Source organism: Semicossyphus pulcher, unplaced genomic scaffold, assembly GCF_022749685.1.
Source record: "Semicossyphus pulcher isolate SPU_LCO1_2020_fin unplaced genomic scaffold, fSemPul1.0.p SCAF_17, whole genome shotgun sequence".
Taxonomy (NCBI): domain Eukaryota; kingdom Metazoa; phylum Chordata; class Actinopteri; order Labriformes; family Labridae; genus Semicossyphus; species Semicossyphus pulcher.
In genome coordinates, this window is record NW_027211681.1 from 28,803,001 (window position 1) to 28,830,371 (window position 27,371).

General features: G+C 44.7%; 2 protein-coding genes across 4 annotated transcripts in view; both read left to right on the plus strand.

Moving 5' to 3' along the window:
- The window catches only part of mark1 (MAP/microtubule affinity-regulating kinase 1), a 147,448-nt gene that overhangs the window by 65,842 nt on the left and 54,235 nt on the right, over positions 1–27,371 (plus strand). Inside the window, exon 19 of one of the 3 annotated variants that reach the window (XR_011308442.1) lies at positions 23,858–23,873. The exons of 1 other annotated variant lie outside the window; for it this stretch is intronic. The gene's annotated coding sequence lies outside the window, so the exon portion shown is untranslated. Of the gene's footprint in view, positions 1–436; positions 471–23,857; positions 23,874–27,371 lie in introns of those variants that run through there. One more of the 3 variants, XR_011308441.1, reaches the window with a different exon arrangement.
- kcnh1b (potassium voltage-gated channel, subfamily H (eag-related), member 1b) overlaps positions 1–27,371 on the plus strand; it is a 35,237-nt gene that overhangs the window by 3,077 nt on the left and 4,789 nt on the right. The window contains exons 2-10 of the mRNA XM_069665586.1: positions 1,095–1,218; positions 1,317–1,423; positions 2,174–2,302; positions 2,420–2,538; positions 5,722–6,114; positions 13,376–13,805; positions 20,299–20,498; positions 20,678–20,930; positions 24,553–24,749. Coding sequence (XP_069521687.1) covers positions 1,095–1,218; positions 1,317–1,423; positions 2,174–2,302; positions 2,420–2,538; positions 5,722–6,114; positions 13,376–13,805; positions 20,299–20,498; positions 20,678–20,930; positions 24,553–24,749 — 1,952 coding nt within the window. The remainder of the gene's footprint in view (positions 1–1,094; positions 1,219–1,316; positions 1,424–2,173; positions 2,303–2,419; positions 2,539–5,721; positions 6,115–13,375; positions 13,806–20,298; positions 20,499–20,677; positions 20,931–24,552; positions 24,750–27,371) is intronic.

Genomic DNA, 27,371 nt, shown 5'->3' on the forward strand with positions numbered 1-27,371 from the left:
TGTGTGTGTGTGCTTGTGTGTGTGTGTGCGTGTGTGTGTGCGTGTGTGTGTGCGTGTGTGTGTGTGTGTGTAATATTAAATAGGATGTTGTTATAACTCCTGGTTCACTACATTACTACTGTGTATAGATTGAAAGGTGTCTGTTAGTGATGCATGATTAGTGCTTAAAGGGGAGTTCTGTTTATGTATTTTTACACATGCTTATATTGCTCTCTTTAAAGCAACCAGACTCCATTGACAAAAAGGAGTAATTTAGCCTGAGAGAACACCTGAGAGTCTCTGGTGTCCTGCTGCCTTCATCGGTTAGTTTGTTTTTTATTGTCCGACTTTGGTGTTTTAAATTGTTAGTTCAGATCCAACACAACATTTCTGTAACACACAATAACATTTACAAACTAACTGATGGAGGCAGCAGCAGAGCAGCAGCTCCTGTGAGCTTAAATCAGTGTTTTTCTGAATGGAGTCTGGTGTGTGTGCAGAGAGCGATGTAACGTCTGTGTGTGGTTAAAACAATCATCTTCCTCTGTAACAAAAAGGTCTATCTCTGTAGGGATCCTTTCTGTCATGTTGTCACACACTTAGAATAACAATCTGAGCCTGTCAGTGGAAACAACAAGAACTTTTAGTGGACGACCTTTGACCCATCAAGGATTATGTTGCAGCCATTACAGCCTGTTTCACTGCTGCAGGATGAACACATCTACTGGAGACTTTTTGTACCTTTTAGCAAATTAGAGCCATAAATATGTAAAAATAGGGCCCAGGTTAAATGATTATTATTATTCATGAAAATAGAAATGATGTTAATCACATTATAATCCCATCTTTTGAGAGCTGCAACAAATACATCTGTATTTTTATCACCAGAACAAATAAGGGACAACAGCTCTACAATAAGGGATCAATCATTTAAGTGATTTTTCAAAATCAAAAATGTAATTATATTTTATATTATTTTACAGACCATCTATTGTGAAGGAAATCTGTAATCTAGTGGATGGAAGCATCCCTTCACAGCCGCTCGTGTATTGATACGTGTTGATTCGTTGTCGCCCCCTGAGGCAGAGCAGATCATAACCTGTTTCTGTGTTCAGACACGAACTTCGTGCTGGGGAACGCTCAGATCGTCGACTGGCCCATCGTCTACAGCAACGACGGCTTCTGCAAACTGTCGGGTTACCATCGAGCCGAGGTCATGCAGAAGAGCAGCACCTGCAGGTACCACAACACACACACACACACACACACACACACACACACACACACACACCGGCTTTGGACCACTAACAGCTGATGTTTATCTGACTGTGTTCCAGCTTCATGTACGGAGAGCTGACGGACAAAGACATGAGTGAGAAGGTTCGACAGACCTTTGAGAACTACGAGATGAACTCCTTTGAGATTCTGATGTACAAGAAGAACAGTGAGTGCTTCAGCGCGTTACAGTCCTACGTACACGTCACACAGGGACCGGGCTTCACAGCAGCTGCAGAGGGCGGCAGGCGTTAGGCTCCTACGGTCATACGTTAGCTCAAAGCCACATTGTGATTGGTTCCTGTTTGTCCTGTATGATGTTGTTTCAGCATTTATATGAGTACAGGTTTTAATAATGAGGAAATGCAGCATGTCACTTACTCTGTATGAAAGGTGTTGGGTCTGACCTGAAGGCCTAGAAACCCAGAAACCCGAACAGCTGAAGACCCAGATTCTGTGGTGAAGTGGGACACACAGCGAGAGTCAGAGGCAGCGCTTTGTGAATCAGCAGTTTCACTCCTTCACTGCAGCTTCTCTTCATGTTTCCTCTGCGTGTGTCATCGAGCTGACGACAAAGAAAACATCTTTAATGGAAAACATTCTCGGGCGATGACAGGGCTCATCAGAGTCAGTGACAGGAAGGCGGCTGCAGATATGTTATGCTTTTAGTCGCTGTGTGCCGCCGAGGAGCAACTGGGACATGTGGGCAGGTGTCATTTGTGCCTGTATTAGAGAGCAGACAATAAAGAGCTGACAGGAAATGACAGGAGGGAGAGACGGTGAATAACACCAGGCTAATGTCAGAGCCACCGGAGGTTCATCTTTCAGAGATGGTTAGAAGAACAGAAGCAGCTGAATCAGTAGAACTCTTGCTGAATGAAAAGCTTGCTACATAAAAATCATCCCGTCTGTGTTTCAGGGTTGCCAGTTTGGTTTTTCGTGAAGATCGCTCCCATCAGGAACGAGCAGGACAAAGTCGTCCTGTTTCTCTGCACCTTCAGTGACATCACCGCCTTCAAGCAACCAATCGAAGACGACTCTTCCAAAGGTGGGTCAAAAACTCTCAAGTCACAGCCCGCCCGTTAGTCACGTCTGACAACGTTACAGAAAGGAATGAAACCTCAGCCCTCCATGTTCACCCTCTGTCTCTCCGTCCGGTTGCCAGGTTGGGGTAAATTTGCCCGCCTGACTCGGGCGTTGACCAGCAGTCGAGGAGTTCTGCAGCAGCTCGCTCCGGCCGTGCAGAAAGGAGAAAACGTCCACAAGCACTCACGGCTGGCAGAGGTGAGACTTCACATTTACCTGCTGACAGAGAATCCTTTAATAGTGCTCCTCAGCTGAAGGAACATCTTTTATTTCACAGCCTCAGTATGTCTCATTGTCCTGTAAGGTGTTGAAAGTAAAGACACTCCACGTGCAGGCCTGTCTCAGGACGGCTTCATCGAGCACATTTTATTCTTTAATGAGAAATAAATTCTTCAATCTCTTCTTTGTTTCACATAAATGTACGTGTTGTAGACTTTTTAAGTTGTTCTGTTGGTGGATAATTTGACTTGTTTGAAGACATTTCCATCAGTTTATTTAAGACGGCAGCCTCGCTGCTGCGCTCTCCAGCGCTCTCCAGCGCTCAGTGTGTTTCTGTGATTTGGTTTCGTCTTCCTGTACAGAAAATGCGAGAGTCAGATTCCTCGTACGTGCGCACACACTTGGCCAATAAATCAGACTCTCGTTGTCGAGCGCCGTCACCGTGATGCTTGTGCTGGTGCACTTCTGTGTTTTGCTCGTGTGGTTACTAAACTCGTCAGGCTTCTGCAGAAGAGCGACTGTGATCTGGTTCTTCTCACAGTCCATGTGACAGGTAAACGTCATGAACCTCTCTGGTGGAGCTCAGGCTTTTTTTAATTACAAGAAAAACGAGTTCATTCCTTAAACTTAAAACGTCATAATATTCATGGAGTCAGCCTGACGTGGTGACGAGATCAGATGCTGCGGCGACGAGCTGATCAATCCTTCATCAGCAGTTTGATAATTGATGAACAGTTTCAGTCGTTTCTGAAATATCAAACAGAATGTTTTAACGATGCCGCCTTATAGAAACTAAACCCCGCCCCTTCCTGCGGGTCGTACGAGGTGTCGGCGTGTTAGTTTATTTCTCTGTTTCACTGCTTTATTCACGTTAACGCCGCTCGCTCTCTCCACTTCCTGTCTGTCGCTCGACCACAGCTGCTCTCTCTCCTTTGCTGGCTGTCGATCAAACACTTGCTGCTGCTTCTTTTCGTGTTTCGGACAAAAGAAGTCGTTTTTTGACTGAAACATGGACGTGGTCCTGGTGAACAAACAGCAGATGATTGGATGATGAAATGAGGATGATCAGTAACATCTCTCTAACTGATGGCACGTTGTCCTCTCTGTGGAGGCACACGCCTCCTGCTCGTCTCACGCCGACACTCAGCGATGGTTTTAAATCAGAGCCCGTCAGCTGAGCAGGATGTCCCTCCAGGTGTGCTCACCTGTGTTTCCATTTGAAAGACTTTGTAACATTTCTGCTCTCCGGCCTCCGTATGACCCTGATGTATAATAGATGAAGCACTCTGTGAGCAGTGATGGTGTTTATACAGTAAGACAGCAGGCAGAGTGATAGAGGCTCTGTACTCAGAGAACGTGCACCTCAGCCGCTGAGAGCTCTGACTTCCTGTCTCCTCCTGTTACCTGTCAGAGAGTTCTGATGGATGGAGGCACTTCCTGTTTCTCTGCGTTCAGACCCATCAGACCGTCCCGCTGCTCCTGTCCGTGCAGCCTGTCGGGCTGGACGTTTGACTGGAGGCTTTGTGATGCTTTGCAGGCCGTGCGATGTCGATCACATGACCTGAAACATGTCACGTTTGTTTTTTGAGTCGGTCTGATGTCACACGTATGAGCACAGAGTGATGCTGTGCTGCAGACCTGCCTGTGCACCTGCACGAGACGCTGCTGATGTCACAGATCATGTCTGCAGGATGATGGAGGCAGACGATCATGGAGGCGGAGTCTGTTCCCGTGATCTGCAGCAGCTCGTCCCGGTGCTGTGGCATCATATGTGGGCTGTTAACAGAGCGAACGTGATGTGTTTACTTTTACCTGCAGCACAGGTACGCTTTATAAGAATAGCTCATCAGGTGAATGAGGTTCTTGATGAGAAATGTTGATGAAAGCCTAAACGCTTCAGTTTCCTGCCGCTGTGCATCATTACGAGTGCTTCATGGTTATTTGGAAGTGCTGACTGATGGAAGCGTCCGGCACACAGCTGGAGAACAGCTGCACCGTTTGTTTGCTGATGGACTATTTTTGTCCTCCAGCTGACGCGACCATCACTTTTACTGTGCAACCTGAGAGCCTGTAAACACAGAGACAGTTTAACACCAGCGGACTCTCTGAGGGGACGCAGGGTTCTGCAGTCCCACAGCTGCTGCTCGTAACAAGAGAAATGTGCGTGCACGTCATACAGGCACGATGTGTCACGTGTCAACCTAAGAGTTCATTTAAAAAGTAAAAGCAGCTCCTGGAGGCTTCGATCAGATCCACTGTTGATTCATGTTGCTCTGTGTGACATGAGAATGTGCTGCTGTTTGGGACAACATGCTCAGAAGTCCATTTAGATACCATATAAGCATAAAGATGCTGCAGGCTCACACAGAATCAGATGACATGAATCAGCTGTGTTCAGGTGTCCTGCCTGCAGGTGTCTTTAGCTGAGTCAGCGAGTCACACAGGGTGCCTGTGGTTCCTCAGCATGTTCGTCCATGAGCAGGAACAAAGCAGGTTCTCAGGTCCTGCTTTAAAGGAAGGCAAGAGAATCAAAGCATCATCAGAGCGACTCACACACATCATCCACCTGTTTTAATCATAGACTCTATATAAGAAGTGACATCACATTCATTCCTGGTCGGATGTTTTGAAGCCTCCAGTTTGGCATTTTGTCCGTCGCCATTTTGTTTTTTTGGAGCCAGAAGTGACCATATTTGGACGAAAGCTCGAGAGGAACGAGGGGTTAAAGTTATAAGCTAACGTTAACGGTTCATGCTAGCAAAGATATTACGTTTATTTTGGTTCACAAAAACTGGCTTTAAACGAAATGTTCTTATTACTTAGAGTGGTAGAGACCTGTCAATCACAGGTAGCCCCGCCCTCTTCCTGGTCTGTGTGACTCTCAATGGGAGCATCAGTGACTAAAGAAGACGGAGACCATAAACTCATTAGGAACATGTTTACTGAGGGAATAAATCAGGAGAGGAGGAGGAGCATGTTCTCATAGACTTTCACTTCAGATCTGTTTGTCTCTGTGAGGTTTACGATCACAACTTAAAGCTGTCTCTCTGTTCGGATGTTCGGACGTGTTGGATGTTTCAGATGCAGCAGATTTCCACCTGAGAACTGTGATGAACTTTACCTGAGCATTTAATGCGAACGTCTGTGTTTGTTGTGCTTCAGGTCCTGCAGCTGGGCTCGGACATCCTCCCTCAGTACAAACAGGAAACCCCGAAGACGCCGCCGCACATCATCCTGCACTACTGTCTCTTTAAGACCACGTGGGACTGGGTCATCCTCATCCTCACCTTCTACACCGCCATCATGGTCCCCTACAACGTCTCCTTCAAGACCAAGCAGAACAACGTCACCTGGCTGGTGGTGGACAGCATCGTGGACGTCATCTTCCTCGTCGACATCGTCCTCAACTTCCACACCACCTTCGTCGGGCCGGCGGGCGAGGTCATCTCCGACCCCAAGCTCATCCGCATGAACTACGTCAAGACCTGGTTCGTCATCGACCTGCTGTCCTGCCTGCCTTATGACGTCATCAACGCCTTCGAGAACGTGGACGAGGTCAGTGGGCTTTTACTCCTCCGTTACCTTCAGAATAAAAGCCTCCTTTCACAACAAGTGCAGAAGAAGCAGTCGAGGAACATTTCAGTTTGTCAGGCCGCCGTGTTCCACTAACAGATATGACAGTAAGTGAAGGGACTTGGGATTTTAGATCAGATCAATCAATAAACTAAAACAACGCATTTATTCACATTTTACTTTTGCTCTGAACTTTCTCATAACGTCACTCAGTCGACGCTCCAGTCTTTGGCCCACAGTTTGCACCTTTGTTTGAGTGATGACTGGACACCAACATGGTTTTTTTGGATTTGGAAAATCTTTGTTGTCCCCAAGGGGCAGGTTGGTTTGCAGCAGTAGCACACACAAGCAATACACATGATACGAGACATAAATACATGTAGCACATAACTCCCATGGATATCATGACAGACACAAAGCCAGCAGTCCTTGGTAGATGTGCAGTGGCAACAGTGCCTACAGCTTGTTTAAGAACCCACCTGAGGTATCTGTTGGATTCGGCCCTCTGAGTGTCAGTGAACCTCCTCCCTGTTGGCAGAAGTCTAAGCTCTGCATGCAGAGGGCGGCGAGGGTCTGCTGAGTGGCTCCAACCTGATAAACGTTTCCCAGCCTGTTTCTGTTAACGATGCTGACGTCGCCAAGCAGGTCAAGATGGACTCACTGAAAGATGAATAAAGTATTTTTAAAAGCGATCTTTCGACATTAAAAACCTCCGTTCTCAAGAACAGCTCTGATTGGCCTTTTTGCAGATGGCATCAGTGTTAGCATCAAAGGTCAGTTTGTCATCAAGGATGCTGACTCGCTGTCTCTCCAGCTGTGCCTCTGATGACAGCTGGAGTTGTGACAGGTGGGTTCCAGTCAGCGTCTCGTTTCAGAGACACTGAGTTAGAAATCAGAGTCATTTCATAGGATTGTGCAAAAGTGGGCCGTGTCCCGTAAGAGACGGACTATCACCGAATCATCAGCATCACATTTTATTCTGAACCTCGACTCAAACGAACTCAGTCATTTGTGTAGAGCATAAATAACAAGTGACAGGTTTTATATTTACGTCTTCAGGAGGAAACGAACTGTTGGAGCACCTGCCTGAGCCGCACAGGGCAGAGTAAATAACTATATTAAATATATTTATCTAATAGAATAAGAATAAGTAGATACAAAAACAGTCAGCTTCTTGAAAGAAATAAAACCATGGTGACGTTCCTCTTATAAGATGAAATCACGCTCCCTCTCTGTCCCGATCAGTGCACCAAAACTTTACAGGAACGAACATTTACTTTATGGTTTATCAACGACTTTTTAACTCATAAAATAAAGAACAATACACACACATGATGCCCCTGCTGTCCTCCCCCAGAGAGCGTCAGAGACACACTGATGTTTATCATGTACCTGCCTTCTTCAGTGTTTCGACTGTTGGTCTGGATGTTTTCAAGAGAAGCAGTCCTGCCCACCTCTGCTCACATCAAAGGGATTTATTCAGTCCGCCTTAAAAATGTCTGAGAGACGACTTTATCCTCGGTTGTTGAGCAGCAGCTGGCTCGTGCGTCATGTTTTTCCTGCATGATGGGCTTATTGGCTCGCTGACTCAGGTGAGATTTACTCTTTAGGTGTCAGGTTGAATGAGAAGGCATTTTAGACGCTCAGTGGGATGAAAGCAAACTGACCAGTAGTATAACATCATCAGGGTTCGATACCCAGCCCTCCAAGGGGGCTGATTAAATCGGCCCCTTAATGTCGGCTGATGGTGCTCGGACGGCAGCAGGTCTCAGCGCTCTGCCGTCTGATCTTCATACTGACCTGTGCTGAATAATAAACCAGCTGCAGAGAGGAACTCACATTCAGCAGAGTGTGTGGGTCATACATGGACCCCCCCTCCCCCGCCTGCAGCCACAGTCCATTCAGCTGAGGCATGAAATTAAACAGGATGAGGATGCTGAGAGTGTAATCAAGATGATGGAGTGGACTGTTTTACATTCATCCAATGGCTGCTCTGCGTGTAATGACTTCCTGTAGGAGCAGAGACGAAGGTCACGATGAGCTCAGCTGACGCGTCAAAAATGTAAAACGTCCCAGAACAGAAACGTTTGGATTCAGATTAGAGGAGCGAGACGGGCAGAGGACACTCAGCTGACAGACCCGACGTCAGAGCTTATGTAGACATGTTGGCCAATCAGTCTACTTAACCAGAAGTCCTTTAATATACACTGTGTGTAAGAAGTGGACGAAGACACCGTGACGTCGACCATTGCTTTGTGGACCGCTGTTTTAGAGCTCAGGGTGGGTGGAGCTAGAGAGGAGAGAGGGAGGGAGTGTTTCAAAAAGAGATTGTATTTGTGGAGGTAACTGACCTGAGTTGTTTATCAGATGAAAGAAGCTGAGAGAGCTCGAGGAACGTACCCAACTCTAAATGAATGAAACAACCGGCCTCATGCACGAGCCGCCACAAATACATCTCTGTATGACAAACAGTGAGCGAGCTAACAAGCAGGTACGGTGAGCACAGACACATGTAGCTGCTAATCAGTGCTAACATATCAATGAGTGTAAAACAGTGTATCAGACGTGTTGGACGGTCTGTTCGTCCAATAAAGCACACACAGATTATCTGTCTGATATTTACATGAACAAATCTCCAAAAGGCTCCAACAGCACAAACACGGCCCAGAGGTTACGTTCAGTGACTGAGTTAACTGAGGGGACACCTAGCAGACAGCTAGCAGCTCCCAGCTGTCACTCAAAGAGGCCACGCCCCTAATGCTGCATCACTTTAAGCCTTAATATAATGTAAACAGGTGAGCTGTATAAAGATTCTCCCCGTACAGTTGTCATGAAGAGAGAAATGAGCTATAGAGACCCAAACTGTTTTTTGTACCAGGCTGTAAACATGTTTATTTCTGCTGTAAAGTTTAACATGGGGCTCTATGGGGACTGACTCACTACTGGAGACAGCCTCAAGTGGACACCAGAGGAACTGCAGGCTTTGGCTCTCCTGTGTTGGTTTCAGTTCTCAGCCCTAAAAGTTGCAGCTTGACTCCCGCTTACAAGTAGAGAGAAACACAACCAGGCCAATTATTAAGTGTGTATATAAGTGTAGTGAATGAGATCGACTGGATGGAACAAAGTTGTATTGTGCAGAAAAACAAGCTAAAAACCAAATGAGCGTCTGAGGGAGGAGAGCAGAGAACAACAGAGCTGGGAGGGTTTGTCAGAGGACACTGGCTCACTGGGTCGTCACATTGGACGAGCATAAACAGCCTGAACCAGAGGCATCGCTGCAGTGAGGCCGGCCGTGCCAACTGGCCTCAGAACCTGCCCTTCATGGAGAGCACGTCGATGTGTGACGTCATATAAGCTAATGAACTTCGGTCTAATATGAAGAGAGAAATGAAAGCACAGTGGGGTCTACATAACAGAGAGACTCTGTTCTTCTCAGAGCTCAAGCTGACGTCCTCTCACGTCTCGTTCAGTCTGAACAAAAGCCCCAAAAAACAAAGACATTCAGTTTACTGTCAGCTCACAAAACCAGGAAACATTTGCAGCTGAGAAATGTTTCCTGTAAGCTCTCTGAGTTTGTTTCAACAGAACACAGTGTTGTCGATCCTTAAGGTGAAACCAGCGTGTGGGAGGCATTGCCATTTTTTGAATAACTGCAGAAAGAAGTGAGAGCAGAGGAGGAGGAGAGAAGAAGAGTTATTATGTTTCCTTTAATAGTCAATGTGCAGGGCAGAAATGTGGTGTTGAAAGGGTGCTTCTAAACCTGGGCCCTTTTCTACATGACGGATACAAACAGTGTGTGAGTGTCTCCAGTGTTCCAGTGTTCATCCTGCAGCAGTGAAAAACACTGATTTAACCTCAAAGGACAAGTGGCTTGCTGGGGTAATGCTGTCTCATTTGGTTGGTTATTTGATTTCATTGTGTGACTCTATATTGTCTTTTTAATGATCAGTTCAAATCCAAAACAACATTTTTATAAAACACAATAACAGAACAACAAGGCAGCAGCAGAGCCGCAGCTCCTATGTTCATCAAAGTAAAATCCCTGTTTTTATGAATGGAGTCTGGTGTGTGTGCAGAGAGCGTCGTAACGTCTGTTTGAGATGTTTGTGGGGTCATTGTTTTCCATCACAGAATAATTACATTTGTCTTAACGAACCTTGTTTTGTCACAGTCATAAGATGATTATGTCGTGATCACAGGAAAACAAAAGCATTAATTAAATCCTGTCCTGTGCGGGCTTCCGTAGAGACGAGAAAAACAAAGTTGTTGAGTGAAGGGAGCTGAAGTGTGATTTAACCTCTCGATTCAGCCCATCAGGGTGAAATCAACCTTTTCATGATTCTCCCTCCGGTCACAGCGCTCCGTGCCAGCGCTGAAGGCTGCTAATGGAGGAGCAGTGCATTGTGGGAGTTCCCCCAAGTGAGAAAACAGTGTTGTTGATGAGAGGAGCTGGAGAGGCGGCTGAGTGGTCTGAAGAGCGGCTGCAGAGATGTGACAGTCCAACACAAAGAAGATGGGTCTGCTTTCATACATGTTTCATACATGTTTCAAACATGTTTCAAACATGTTTCATACATGTTTCAAATATGTTTCATACATGTTTCATACATGTTTCAAACATGTTTCAAACATGTTTCATACATGTTTCAAATATGTGTCAAATATGTTTCATACATGTTTCAAACATGTTTCAAACATGTTTCATACATGTTTCAAATATGTTTCATACACGTTTCATACATGTTTCAAACATGTTTCAAACATGTTTCATACATGTTTCAAATATGTTTCATACATGTTTCATACATGTTTCAAACATGTTTCAAACATGTTTCATACATGTTTCAAATATGTGTCAAATATGTTTCATACATGTTTCAAACATGTTTCAAATATGTTTCATACATGTTTCATACATGTTTCAAACATGTTTCAAACATGTTTCACACATGTTTCAAATATGTGTCAAATATGTTTCATACATGTTTCATACATGTTTCAAATATGTTTCATACATGTTTCATACATGTTTCAAACATGTTTCAAATATGTTTCATACATGTTTCAAATATGTTTCATACATGTTTCATACATGTTTCAAACATGTTTCATACATGTTTCAAATATGTGTCAAATATGTTTCATACATGTTTCATACATGTTTCAAACATGTTTTAAACATGTTTCATACATGTTTCAAATATGTTTCAAATATGTTTCATACATGTTTCAAATATGTTTCATACATGTTTCATACATGTTTCAAATATGTTTCATACATGTTTCAAACATGTTTCAAACATGTTTCAAGCATGTTTCATACATGTTTCATGCATGTTTCAAATATGTTTCATACATGTTTCAAACATGTTTCATACATGTTTCATACATGTTTCAAATATGTTTCATACATGTTTCATACATGTTTCAAACATGTTTCAAGCATGTTTCATACATGTTTCATGCATGTTTCAAATATGTTTCATACATGTTTCAAATATGTTTCATACATGTTTCATACATGTTTCAAACATGTTTCAAATATGTTTCATACATGTTTCAAATATGTTTCATACATGTTTCAAACATGTTTCATACATGTTTCAAACATGTTTCAAATATGTTTCATACATGTTTCAAACATGTTTCATACATGTTTCAAATATGTTTCAAACATACTAAATCTATCGTGGCTCGTAAAGCTGTGATGGAGGAGAGGAGATTTAAGAGCAGCAGCAGAAGAACCAGTCAGAGTACATAATCATTTCACTGCTTCTTAATTGATCAGCAGTAAAAAGGCCAGTGAGAGGCTTTGGGCCATATTTTAATGTAAAAAACAAACATGTCTGATGATCTATTAGCTGCCCCTCGACAACAGCTAACGTTAGCATGTAGCAACTTCCTAGATGACATTTCTTTAAGACATAATATATTCCTGCCTGACAGTGTTGTAGCCAGAAATAGGTTGAATTCTTATTAGCTGTTGTCTTATGACTATAGATGATTATTGGCATGAGTTTGGCTGGTGCTCTGATCAATCATTGGCAGTTTGGGGGAGATTGTGTACAGTTGTTACAAAGCACTTCCTGTTTTATGGCGAGACATCAAAATTTGAGTTGTCCAATGTTTCGTGATTTTTTGAGCTTCTTCAGCTGCTCAAAAATACGATTTACTCTGGGAGAGAAACATCATAGTCAGAAAAGGAATCGCTCTGGGTTTAGACAGCAAATAATTCACAATCAAAATGTTAATTAATTTATGAAAGCTTCTGACTTTGTACATGATATTAAATACTTAAATAACATTGAAGTGCATTGGGTTACTGGAACTGGACTAACTAGCTGCTCAACAGGAAACAATATGTCATTTAGAATGGAGCTAATACAGCTACATACAGTGTGGTGTTCCACACGGCTCCATGCTAGGTCCTCGTTTATTTCTCATTTACATTTCAAATCAAAAGAAACACTTTATTTTATACTTTGACAACACAGATATTTTTCTTTCAGATAAAGATGAACTTATGTTGATAAACAGATTTCTGGTTCAAATGAAATAAATGATCACAATCCTTATCTGATCTTTAGGCCTAAAATTAAACTCTCTCAGATGACCCTTTCCTTTATGTCATAGCTAATAATGTGTTTTCTCTGTTAGTTCTTAGGCAGAATTATTGATGACGAGATTTAGTGAAAATAACAGATTAAAGTTATTAAATGTTTCTTTTGGCCGGTAGGTCATATCAATCTATAGTTAATCCTTTCATTTATAATGGCAGTATAGTACAAATTATTACAGTAATTATTATTATTAATGGATTTCACTTTTATTGCACTTTTGTGAGAATCATCACAGCTTGATTTACTCTGTCTCTGTGTCCAGGTTAAACTCTGTCCTGCACCTTGTTTTAATGTTTAACAAAGATCAGAAGTGTGTTGTGTCATCTGACATGCAGATGGTTTGTGTTTCAGTTCAATCAATGGAAGCATTTACAAAATAAAAGCATCAATAAATGTTTCCACTCTGCACACAAGCAGCTTCCAAAAACAAGACCTGTGACACACTTTGGAACTACGTTTAAAAGTTTATCACAGTACACGTAAATCAGAAAAACTCCGATTTGTTGTGTCTAATATTTAGTTTATCAGGGACGTGCTTTTCCTCTGTGACAGGAGGAAAAACCATTTGTCTTTGTTTTCTGTTTCCTTCATGGTCTGACCCGTCTCCTCTTCTTCCTCTGCAGGGGATCAGCAGCCTCTTCAGCTCCCTCAAAGTGGTGCGTCTGCTGCGTCTGGGTCGGGTCGCCAGGAAGCTGGACCACTACATCGAGTACGGAGCGGCCGTGCTGGTCCTACTGGTGTGCGTGTTCGGCTTGGCGGCGCACTGGCTGGCCTGCATCTGGTACAGCATCGGAGACTACGAGGTGATCGACGAGGACACCAACAGCGTGAGGATGGACAGCTGGCTCTTCCTGCTGGGGGAGACGGTGGGGAGGCCGTACAGGTTCAACGCCTCGGGCTCGGGCCGCTGGGAGGGCGGGCCCAGCAAAGACTCGGTCTACATCACCTCGCTGTACTTCACCATGACCAGTCTGACCAGCATCGGCTTCGGGAACATCGCACCCAACACGGACGGGGAGAAGATCTTTGCTGTGGCCATGATGATGATCGGATGTGAGTCACTTCCTTTCAGAGTTATTGATCAGAATGAGATGATGATAGTTCAGTCTGCACACTGAGAGATACTCATAAAGATGGATGGACAGATGGATGGATGGATAATAGGCATCCAGTAGTTTACAAGACATATGAAATCACACATCTGTCAACAACCCCCCCCGCCCATGAGAAAATAATAAAATTAGAAAATAAAATAAAAATAGAATAAATATAAAGGCTCTTAGAATTAAAGATATACCTGAATATTTAAAGCATGAATGATAAATGCAGAGAAATGTCTTTAATTCAGAAGCTATTCATTAATCATGTCACTGACTTCGTCCTTCATCTGTCTTTTCTCTGAACGTGATTTCCCACAATGCCTCTGTACATAAACACAGGAGTCAGACGGTCTGTCAATAATTTATTGATGGTTGGCTCAGCTGTCTCATATTGAGAGCTCAGATCAAACTCACAGGGATTCCACTCACACAGATCGTCACTTTTTATCACAAATGTTAAATACAATTCAAATGTGATCGATCAGAGAGTCAGAAGAAGTTCAGGCTGTGCTGTAAAGTGTTTGTGTCCTCTGGCAGTTCATTAAACACCCCGAACATGTCAGGACAGAGACTCAACAGAAAACTATTTCAGTAGTGAGCAAACAGGCAGCTGACCAAGTGAGAACGACAGGTTTGAAAGGTTCGTCAGGTTCATTAAACCTTTTGGATTACTTCAGTAGATTGTTTCAGTCTGCAGCAGTGAAACAGGCTGCAATGTCAAGCTTTGACCACAAACAGAAGTTACGTCGCTCTCTTCAAACACACCAGACTCCATTGACAAAAACAGTGATTTTAGCTCACAGGACACAGGAGCTGCTGCTCTGCTGCTGCAACAACAGGTCCATTTTTTGTTATTGTGTGTAACACAAATATTTAGTTTTGGATCCAAACTAACCGATTAAAACACCAAAGTTACACAAAAGCACAAACAAAGTTAGCGATCGAGGCGGCAGCAGAGCAGCAGCTCCTGTCCTGTGAGCTTAAATCAGTGTTTTTATGAATGGAGTCTGGTGTGTGTGCAGAGAGCGATGTAACGTCTGTGTGTGGTTCAAACAAGCATCTTCCTCTGTAACAAAAAGGTCTATCTCTGTAGGGATCCTTTCTGTCATGTTGTCACACACTTAGAAGAACAATCTGAGCCTGTCAGTGGAAACAAGAACTTTTAGTGGACGACCTTTGACCCATCAAGGATTATGTTGCAGCCATTACAGCCTGTTTCACTGCTGCAGGATGAACACATCTACTGGAGACGTTCACACCTGTGTGTACCTGCGAGTCGTTTAGAGCCATAGATATGTGAAAATAGAGGCCAGGTTTAGACAGACTGGAGTTCTTCTTTTGCACCATAAAAACAGAGAATATTGATCTTATTTTTATGTCGACATAAATATGATGGATTATTTTAACCTTTTTAATCAGTGGTTATCTGCAACAACAAAACAAGCTAATAGAGACAGACAGAGAATCAGAGAGAGAGAGCGCGCTGGCTGTTGGTGAGCACAGTGACCTTGATCCTCTGAGGAGGGAATTTGTTGTCTTGCTGTGTCTGTGGAGTAATTTGACGACTCAATCAGTGAGTGTGAAACAGCTGTGATCAGATCAGAGTCTCCATCGAATGAAGATGTAAAACACCGTTAGACTTCACCTCTAAAGCTGCTGCTGCTGGTACGAACACATTTAAAGGAGCAGTCAGACACTTTCCCCAGATCTACTTTACATCTGTGTCGAAATATTACTGAGCACAAGAATGAGTCCGATGTCTTTGTTGTCCGTGTTCGTCGTGTTTTAACCGACCGGTGAGTCTCGGTCTCTCTCTCTCTTTGGGCAGCTCTCGGTCTCTGATTGTTATCTGACCCTGTGAGCTCCGTCCGTCCTTCTGCTCCGTCTGCGGCCTGTAGTGAGAGACGTGGTGTCATTTTCACACAGTTACACAAACACTCGGTCAGAGCGACAAACTGGGATTAGATATTGACCGTCAGCCTCGAAGACAGACACATCATCTGTGGGGATCAGATCTTTGGACTTGTAACTGGCGTCTTAGCGTCCTCAAAGTCTGTTACAAAGACAAAGAAAAGCTCCTGTAGTCAATAACAGTAATTAGTTTAAAACCTTGCAGCAGGTAAGGTGATTCAAAACATAGTGAATGAGCTGTGTGCGGGGCAGAAGTGAGGGGAGATCGTCCACTGATAAACTCGAGGAGTTCGTCGTGTTGTGACGTGTTTCTGCTCAGTGACGAGGTCAGAGTGTGATTAATCCGCCTTAATTGAAGGTCCACTCATTACCTGTTTAATATTTGCACCTCGTAGAAACGTCTCCTGAAACGCTTCAGAAGGAGAGTGTGGGTTACCTCTGAGGAACACTGGCGCTCAGCCTGGTGCTGTCTGCAGCTGAGGGTCATCAAGGATCAGTCGATGTGCTTGAAAAAATGTGACCTCTGACCCCTCTGGCTTCAGACATGACTAGTAGAAATAACTTAAGTAACAGTTGGTTGTTAACCTGTTTACCCCAACAGGAAATGTTTGTCTTTCTCAATCCAAAGCATTTTACTTTGAAAATCCAGCAAAAAATGTGACAAACAGGAAGTGGAAGAATTCAAAGATGCTACAGAAATGGCGCTGGAGCTGAAATGCAGAGCTGCTTCTGTGTTGGGGGATAAACAGTGGACAGTAAAGGCGAGTATGTGGGGTCAGCAGGGGGGCGACGACCTGACTGTTGCCATGGTTAAATGGATGTTCAGCCTGAGTTAGCGGGGCGGGATAGCGTCTTATTTTAGGCTTTCTTTGGTCATGATTTTCATGACACGGTTTAAATTGCATTGAACTAACATGAGCAACTTCCCACGCTGACGATGGACTGTAGATAATCCTTCTTCAGGGTGTCTCTGGGTCGTGGACGGGCAGCCTGAGCTCGGTGACGCTCATTTACAGACTGATAGCAGCCCGATCGCTGTGATCCAAACAGACACTCTGAGGGTCTCTCTGGTAGCAGTTGTTTCCTCAGCGATGTGGTGAGTCCTGACACGCCTCGGCCTGGTGTGGTGGATTTCCTCGCTGAAATATTAACCGTCCTGTCAGATCGTCTGCACTCACATCCTCCCTGCTGTCTGCTGCAGTCTGCACACAGCCAGCCGCTCAGCAGGACGCCTGATTCAGCCTGACTGACTGCCCTGATCCTGCAGCTCTGCACACTGATATTTAAACACCAGAGTCTGAGCCACGCAGCAAACCCAGGACTGTTAGATTAGCCGTCAGCTGTCAACAGCTTCACCAGCTACAGAACAACCACAAAGTCAGTGTTTAATGTTTAACCAGTGTTTCCCACTGACATCTAGAGGCCCTGCCCGGTGCTCTCATGTCCTGCTAGCTGTGTGGGCGAAGACCAACCTCTGTCTGTCCAACACACACTGGTGTTTATAGTCCTCAGAGGATGGATCCTGATCTTCTTCTTTACAAAAACAAATTGGTCCATTAGAGATATACTGGATGACTGCCTGTCAGACTTCACTTTCTGATGAACCCCCAGCAGATGTCCTGATCCTGTCCCTGCTCCACAGGATGAATCCATAGACTGTAAAAGGAGGACGTAGCCAGCGAAACGTGACCCGTTGTTTTAGTGTTTTGGAGCCAGAAGTGACCATATTTGGACGAGAGAGCTGGAGAGGAGCGAAGGGTTAGTTATCAGCTAGAGTCATGTTAGCTTAGTCCATCTGTCATTCATGGTAACTGGATTATTGATCAGGAGTTTAGGAGTCTGGTGTGTGTGCAGAGAGCGATGTAACGTCTGTGTGTGGTTAAAACAATCATCTTCCTCTGTAACAAAAAGGTCTATCTCTGTAGGGATCCTTTCTGTCATGTTGTCACACACTTAGAATAACAATCTGAGCCTGTCAGTGGAAACAACAAGAACTTTTAGTGGACGACCTTTGACCCATCCAGGATTATGTTGCAGCCATTACAGCCTGTTTCACTGCTGCAGCATGAACACATCTACAGTTTAGAGCCTCAACATGTAACCTGTCTCTTGATTCATCGAGGCGTCTGTGCGTCCTGAAGTCCTCCTGAAATGAGAGCAGCAGGTCTCAGAGTGTAAACTTGTAACCCAGTTTTACTTCCTGTTTGTAAGTGTTGTGATCTTCCCGCTCTGACAGTTTGTCCCTCTGGGGCTCCTGTCGAAGCTCTGTGCTGAGGGTGCAGTGCAGTCTGGGTAAACCTTTTAGTTTCCTATTTAGATTCAGGAGGAACACTGAAGGAAGCTGAGGATTGGATTAACCCCCCCCCCCCCCCCTCCTGTCAGCTTCCTGGCCCATAAAAAGGCTGAGAGGTGCTGGAGGCTGATGGGAGGCGGTTGCTATGGCAGCCAGCATCCTGGATGCAGGATAAGAGTTTGGGTCATTAGTGTAGCGAGTGTGAGTGTTGTGATGTTCAGTGTGACATCAGGACAGAAATAACTGATCCGGTTCCTGTCCGGAACCATCAGGACCTCAGAGGGACCGACCAACACCCCCTCACCCCTGTGATTACAACCCTGTGTCACAGTCATGTCATCTGTCAGCCCCACACAGCCAGCTTTCCAAAGAGGGCTTTGCTTTTCACATGAACATTCACTTTAGACACATTTCAGAGAAGAAGACATCAGAGGTTTCTTCCTCTGATTAACATTAAAACGTACACAGCTTGTGTGCAGCTCCTCAGCAGTAAACCTCCGGACCTGGCTCCGGCTCTGGACTTTGCTCTGGTTGTGGTCTTGGCTCCGGCTCTGGACCTGCTGGTGCTGTTTCAGCGTTAGCTCGGCGCCGCCGCTGTGCTGACTCTGCAGGGTGACCTCTGAAGGTGACAGCCAGTCCTTCAATGACTCTGAGCAGCTGCTGGTCATCAGAGAGTTTCTGCTGCTGGTGGACGGGTCAGGGTCGATCGGCTGACCCGGGTCCGTCCTGCTGACAGGCTGTGTGTGTGGGGGGGCTGAGTCAGGGAAGAGCTGCAGCAGTTTTTATTGATGAGCTGAGACAGTTACAGTTAATCTGTCAGGAGACACATCAGAGGAATTAAGTGAGTCATCTGTACGGGGAGAATCTTTATACAGCTCACCTGTTTACATTATATTAAGGTTAAAGTGATGCAGCATTAGGGGCGTGGCCTCTTTGAGTGACAGCTGGGAGCTGCTAGCTGTCTGCTAGGTGTCCCCTCAGCTAACTGGTGTCAGTGAACCACAAATAGCATCTCATCCTGTGAGAAACACGATGGTTAACCATCGCATTAGCAGCTAATTAATTAAGCACTGACTTACCTTACCTTACCTTACCTTACTTACCTTACCTTACCTTACTTACCTTACTTACCTTACCTTACCTTACTTACCTTACCTTACCTTACTTACCTTACTTACCTTACCTTACCTTACCTTACCTTACTTACCTTACCTTACCTTACTTACCTTACTTACCTTACCTTACCTTACCTTACCTTACTTACCTTACCTTACCTTACCTTACCTTACTTACCTTGCCTGACCTTACCTTGCCTGACCTTACCTTACCTTACCTTACCTTACTTACCTTACCTTACCTTACCTTACCTTACTTACCTTACCTTACCTTACTTACCTTACCTTACCTTACCTTACCTTACCTTACCTTACTTACCTTACCTTACCTTACCTTACTTACCTTACCTTACTTACCTTACCTTACCTTACCTTACCTTACCTTACTTACCTTACCTTACTTACCTTACCTTACTTACCTTACCTTACCTTACCTTACTTACCTTACCTTACTTACCTTACCTTACTTACCTTACCTTACCTTACCTTACTTACCTTACCTTACTTACCTTACCTTACTTACCTTACCTTACCTTACCTTACTTACCTTACCTTACTTACCTTACCTTACCTTACTTACCTTACCTTACCTTACCTTACCTTACTTACCTTGCCTGACCTTACCTTGCCTGACCTTACCTTACCTTACCTTACCTTACTTACCTTACCTTACCTTACCTTACCTTACTTACCTTACCTTACCTTACTTACCTTACCTTACCTTACCTTACCTTACCTTACCTTACTTACCTTACCTTACCTTACCTTACTTACCTTACCTTACTTACCTTACCTTACCTTACCTTACCTTACCTTACTTACCTTACCTTACTTACCTTACCTTACTTACCTTACCTTACCTTACCTTACCTTACCTTACCTTACTTACCTTACCTTACCTACCTTACCTTACCTTACCTTTGATAACCTCGTGCTAGCTAACCGCTCGCTCTTCACCAGCTCCGCCTCCTCCCTGGGATCCTGCAGGTCCAATAGGACATGATAATATTAGAATAAAGAAATATAACACAGTCACAGCATGTCAGATCAAAGAACTCTGGATGTGTTTTTTACCATCTTTATCTGGCATGCCTGGTAAGCTAAACATTATTTCCTTCCTGTTTCAGCGCTGCTGTACGCCACCATCTTCGGTAACGTCACCACCATCTTCCAGCAGATGTACGCCAACACCAACCGCTACCACGAGATGCTCAACAGCGTGAGAGACTTCCTCAAACTCTACCAGGTCCCCAAAGGCCTGAGCGAGCGGGTCATGGACTACATCGTGTCCACCTGGTCCATGTCCAGAGGCATCGACACCGACAAGGTAACGCCTCGTCAGGTCTGAGTCAGGGTGTCACATAGTCCAGGCCTGCTGGAGTTTTGACCTCTATGTGCAGCTATGTGACCCTTATGTGTGACCTCAGTGTGACCTTTGTCTAACCTCTGTTTTCCTAAATGTGACCTTAGTGTAACCTCAGTTTGACCTCTGTGTGACCCCTGCAGGTGCTGCAGATTTGTCCGAAGGACATGCGTGCGGATATCTGCGTCCACCTGAACAGGAAGGTGTTTAAGGAGCACCCGGCGTTCCGGCTGGCGAGCGACGGCTGCCTGCGAGCGCTCGCCATGGAGTTCCAGACGGTCCACAGCGCGCCGGGCGACCTCATCTTCCACGCCGGGGAGAGCGTGGACAGCCTCTGCTTCGTGGTGTCGGGGTCACTGGAGGTCATCCAGGACGACGAGGTGGTCGCTATTTTAGGTGAGGAGGCCTGAGCTGAACTCGCATGCAGCTACATTGTGATTAGCTCGTTTAAGCTCTCTCACTGGACAAACTGAAGCCACAAGAAGAACTGTGATCGGTTAACATCTGTGTTGGGCCATGATCACAATGTGGGCTGTTAATAATGTGAAAAAGGACGTTTTGGGATCCTGTCACAAAAAAGATTTCAACAGATCCAATCGACTAAAAATCGTTTAAAGTCTTCGGTGTTTCTGTCGTTGTGTCGCTCCCTTCTGTCCTGTGAAAGTCCAGCTGTCTGTCTGTTCTGACATCACGGACGTTTCCTGTTCGGTCAGTTCAGCAGAATCTTCTGTGTATTGTCCGGCTCAGACATCTCTCAGGTTTATAAAAATCTCCTTCAGCAGGAACACAAATTAAATGTCAGAGTGTTTTTAAAGGAGGATTAAAAATGTGCCTCTGCAGCTGCCAGCTCCTCCTCCTCCTCCTCCTCCTCCTCCTCCTCCTCCTCCTCAGTGCGGAGGAAACACCTGAGCTGTGAAACAAAACCCTGAACCCTGCAGAGGAAGAGAACTGAAAGACGCTCAGCTGCTTCCTCTGCACATCAAAACAGAAACGTGTTTGCTATTTCCGTCAGCGTGCGTAGGAATTAAGCTCCGGGGCTGTCATTAGAAAAGCAGCACTTTCATGCATGAAGAGTTGTTTTGTTTTTAACGCGCTGCTGGTGGAGGGAGCGTTCACAGGTTCAGAAACAAACAGAGATGAGGAAGCTGGTGATGCGGGGCGAGGCTGAACGAGCAGCTGTCTTTATACTTTTCACTCTCCGAGCTCTTTAACTTCTCGCTTATTTTCAGAACGATCTGCTCTGTCTGCGTCAAACATCCACTTTGCTTTTTGCTAAGCTAAAGCTCTGTGAAGGCCTCAAACACATCGGAACAACATGAGCTCTGATTCACACGTTCATCAGCCCCAGAGGATGAAACCAAATAAGTGTCATGATCCTCTGACTCTAAACGAGTGCAGCCAACACGTCAAAAGCTCAGATTTATACGAATGGATTACTCCTGAGGCGACGTCGACACAAATGCTTTTATTTTGAAAGTCATCATTTCTCTTCAGCTCTAAAAGAAACACAGCCCACCCTGTTTTTCTGTGTGTGCGTTGTTTTATTTTGTAAGGGCAGAAACAGACATGACCTAGACACACATGTCCTTCCTGATTGGTTCTTATCACGACGTGTCCTTTCCTGATTGGTCACGAGTCTGTCATGTGACCCTTTACCTGTAGAAAACAAACAAACGTCAGCCTGGACTAGCAGCGTTTAACTCAAGATAAGATAATCCTTAAATGATCCCCGAGGGGAAACTCAACCCGAGTAACTTATTACAGAAGGATGTGGCGCCGCTGGTTCTGTTGACAAGACGGGTCCAGTGTCTGTTCACACCTGGATGCACCTGCCAGGAAATCGATCCCATCACGTGTTTTGAGGCGATTTAGTTTGAAGCAGGACAATCGTTCTGAATCAGGGTATAGAAACGTGTTAGTGTGGAGCAACGACTGTGTATAAAGATGGCTACTAAATCTGCTACTCGGGAACAGAACGCTGCAGGAGCCCCATTTGTCAACAGAGCTGTCAATCGTGAGGCCACGCCCCCTTTTTATAGCATCAAATAACTAATTAAAAGTAAACTTGTGAGAAAAATGAACACTTGGACATAAATCAGCAGGATAAGAACTAACTATAATGACAGAAACCATGTTGGAGAAAAATGTATTTGACGTGTATTTTGATTTTATAGTTTGACTCATGTCCCATCTGTTAACATGGAGGAGGCGGGCTTTATGAGCTATACTGCAGCCAGGCAGCAGGGGGCGATGGAGAGGGTTTGGGGCGCTGTCGTGTCGGCCATCTTTTTATACAGTCTGTGGTGTGGAGTTAGCCTGAGTCGACATGCTAACATTAGCCTGTTTGTGTAGCATCCTGATATTAGCATGCAGCTTGGGTAAAATGCTGTTATGTCATATAATAATAATATAAACACTTTTAGCGCCTTTGCATGCTAATGTTGTCAGTGCACAAAGTGTGCATTAAAACATTGAATCATGTGATAATCAAACGATATGAACAGGTGTGATTATTGAATGTTCTGCGAAACATTGAGACGCTAACAGCGCAGATTTAAAAATCTGTCAGCCGTTCGTTTTTAAGAATCGATTCAGTACCACAAAATAAAACACTGAGGTACTGAAGTTTGTCACAGCTGCAGTTTGGATAGATATCGTATCTTCTTCCTCTCAGTCGACTGCACTTCGCACCTCTCTGCTCGCTGGTCCGGCTGCCGAGACTCTGAGAGGAAGCGAGACCTGTCGACCTGTTTCTGTCTTCAGATGTCTGCTCTTGCTTCCAGATAATGACCAGAACAGACGGTTTATCAGCCTCACTTCCTCTCTGAATAAATATTTAGACTCTCGCCACACATCTGTCTGAAACCGTCGGAGCCGCCTCAAACTTTCACTTCACATTAGAAACTATTTAAAGTCCCCCCTCAGCTTCACTTCCTCTTTTCACATTAAGACTGATGTTTGTCTGCAGCTGGACTCTGTGTTTCACTGCAGCTTCTTTAATGACAGCGTTCATCATCCTGAGGTCCCAACATTTACCCGTCTGCAGCAGAGACAACTGAAGACACTGACATTAGTCTGATCCTTTTTCAACCAGGAACACCTCTCATATCACTTTCTTTAAATACCACCAGACTCCATTAAAAAAAACAGTAATTTTAGTTTGCAAAACACAGGAGTGTTACTGTTCTACCTCTGCCTGGATCGATGAGTTTGTTTGTGTTATTGTTTGTTAGTCCACATACAACATATTATTTAACACACAATAACACAAATAAACTAAGTAACAGAGCAGAAGTAGACCAACAACTCCTGTGTCCTGTGAGCTTAAATCAGTGTTTTTATGAATGGAGTCTGGTGTGTGTGCAGAGAGCGATGTAACGTCTGTGTGTGGTTAAAACAATCATCTTCCTCTGTAACAAAAAGGTCTATCTCTGTAGGGATCCTTTCTGTCATGTTGTCACACACTTAGAATAACAACCTGAGCCTGTCAGTGGAAACAACAAGAACTTTTAGTGGACGACCTTTGACCCATCAAGGATAATGTTGCTGCCATTACAGCCTGTTTCACTGCTGCAGGATGAACACATCTACTGGAGACACTCGGACACAATGTGGCACGTTTAAAGGCACGTGTTGTTGTCATGAATCAGCTCTGTAGGACACACAGCTTGTCCTGCAGCTCCGAGTGAATCCTGGATGTTTGTCAGCAGCCGTCTGTCTGATCGTCTCGGTCAGTCTGAGCTTCACGTCAGGATTCATCCTGAAGCTGACGATCAGCTGACTGAGAACAGCACAGGAACTCTGAGGTTTCATGCTAATCACAGTTTGCTCAAAATCTGTGACACAGCTGCTGCTAATTAAGCTTAGCTTCTTTCTCTGATAACTTACCTGGACCTCAGTGAAACCATGTTATTGTAAACAGCTCAGACATCACACATGATACCCAGTCATTTGTAACCTGTCTGTGTGTGTGTGTGTGTGTGTGTGTGTGTGTGTGTGTGTGCGTGTGTGTGTGCAGGTAAAGGCGATGTGTTCGGGGACGTGTTCTGGAAGGAGATGACGTTGGCTCAGTCGTGTGCTAACGTGCGAGCGCTGACGTACTGCGACCTCCACATCATCAAACGAGACGAGCTGCAGAAAGTTCTGGAGTTTTATTCGGCCTTCGCAAACCACTTTGCCAGAAACCTGGTGCTCACCTACAACCTGAGGAAGAGGGTGAGTCATCTGAAAACATTTATATTCACTCTGGAAATCCTCCGTCCTCCATGTTTGTTACAGGAAGAAAGAGCGATTTCAGCCTTGAGCTGAGTGACTTAAACCGTAAAGATCCGAAACACAGACTGAACCCATCGCGGAGGATCCTGAATGTGTCTGTGTTTGTCGTCAGGTTGTTTCCCACTGAAGACTTTACATAAGCTTCTGTGTTCTCGGCTCGTCCTCCTCCACACAGCAGGTGTGATGTCAGGTGAGCCAACAGTGCGGAGGAGGACGATGACAGAGTGCTGCGTTCACACCTCAGCCGATGCTACACGCTCAGTTTAACCCTGAAACACATCACATGAACACAAACTGTTTGATTAATGTAAACCTGAACAGATTGATCAGGAAGAGTGCTGCTGGTGTACCTCGGCCTCGATCTGTTTGTGTTTGTGGTGGCTTGTTTGTATTATCGTGTGACTTTGGTGTTTGAAGGGTTCTTCAGAAACACACAACAACACAAACAAACTAAGAGATCAATGCATCAGGGGACCAGCAGCTCCTGTGTCCTGCAGAGTCAAATGACCATTTTTATCAATGGAGTCTGGTGAGTTAGTTTCTGGTTAAAAAAACATCTTAGTCTTTGACAAAAAGGAAACTAAGGTGGACTAAAGCAGCTTCCAGGTGAGACTAAGTGACACTAAGGTTGTGTTGTTATCAGCAGCAGGATCCCTCAGAGGTGGATTTAAAGACCTTCTATTGATCCAAGCAACAAAAGTCAAAGCACTGATTTACTGATTTCATCAGTGATCCATTAACTCACACAGCAGACCTCCTGTTCATGCCGGGGGGACGTAAATCCACTTCCTGTTTTCATTTGGACGCCTGACCTCGGCCCTCACACTCTGTCAGATAAGCGTGAATGTTGACCTTCAGAATAAAAGCAGGCGAGTAGAAATGCTTTTAATGGTCTGACAACAGAGCCACGAGCTGCTGCAGGAGGTGTGTTATCTGTGTAATTCAGTTTGAACTGATCTTTAACTAAAAGCATTATAACTCCAGAAAAACATCCATAACATTCAGGTCGTTTAGATTTTAAGATGCTCCAGGAAGTGACATCATGATAAATATCAATGCAGACACTAACCGGAGGGACATCTTTACACGCTGCTCATCAAGAGGAGATCTGAAGAAGAATGGACAGAAGCAGCGATGTTTGCGCTGCAGGAAGTTAAAGCTCTAACTGGTCGACAGCTGTGATGAGGAGGCTCTCCTCTGTGAAACTCACAGAGGAACTGATTTGGATAAATGTGACAGCTGCTTCTAAAAGTGGAGACACCTGATCAGAGCTGGGGGTCGGCACGCTCTCACATCTGCTTTAAACTCACTCAATTCACTCCTGATACTCACAGCAGGCCAGAGGTCATCAGGACACAGTGATGGAGGTCAACAGTGGAATCAAACCAGCTTCAGTTCACACGACACCAGATCGTGGTCCGAACAACGGTCAGTGAACGCCTCGTGGCCTGACCGTCTGTCTACTGTCACGTTCAGCTCAAACTCTCGCAGAGGCACCTGGACTCAGGTCAGGTCAGGTCAGGTCAGGTCAGGTCAGGTTTATCTCTGCTGCACAGACACGAGCCGACACGAGCGTTTCACCTCCAGAAGAAAACAAGGTTAACAGACTGTTTCCATCGTATCAGCAAAGATCGAGATAAAACTAATAAAGCATTTTGAACTCACTCATTAGCAGTTGAAGTGTGTTTAAAAGCAAAATAAAAGATGTTGGACTTGAGCTTCGATTGCCCGAGTGGAGACGCAGAAGTGTGGTGAACTAAAGCAACATTCTGTTAGTTTAAGGATCCCTACAGAGATAGACCTTTTTGTTACAGAGGAAGATGATTGTTTCAACCACACACAGACGTTACATCGCTCTCTGCAGACACACCAGACTCCATTCATAAAAACACTGATTTAAGCTCACAGGACACAGGAGCTGCTGCTCTGCTGCTGCTTTAATAAGTTGGTTTTTGTGCTATGTAACAAACATTGTGTTGGATCTGAACTAACAGTTTAGAAAATCAGATGGAGGTAGTGGTAGATCAGAAACTCTGTTCTGCAGGGTAAATTACTGTTTTTGTCACTGGAGTTTGGTGGCGACATAACAGGTAAAACTGTTTTTACATATTAGTCATTTAGAATATGGAGAAATATCAGAATGTTTAAGGTTTCAAAGGTTACATGGGCTTCAGCACTTTGCTCCTTTGATGCTGGTCCGCCTCTGCAGCGATCTGTTGTTCTCACTATGACAGCTTCTTGGTGCGGTGATGTTTCTTACTGTAACACAACTACATGACGTCTCAGTGTTCAGAAGGAACAATGAGAACTTGTTTTTCAACGTACAAAACAGTTGGTCCACAGCGACCTTTCCTTCAGATGAAAACAAACGAGCAGAGCTTGGAATGAAGACGGGGTATAAACACAGTGACGTTGGCTATCAGCTGCTCTCTCTCCCTCCTGGTTAGTCTCACTGCCTCTCTCGCTCTCTCGGCTGTAAATCGATGTGAAAGCCATCGTGTCCTGTTCTGCTTGGCTGTGCAATAATGATGGTGAGAAGAGAAACGACCTGCAGAGGCAGCT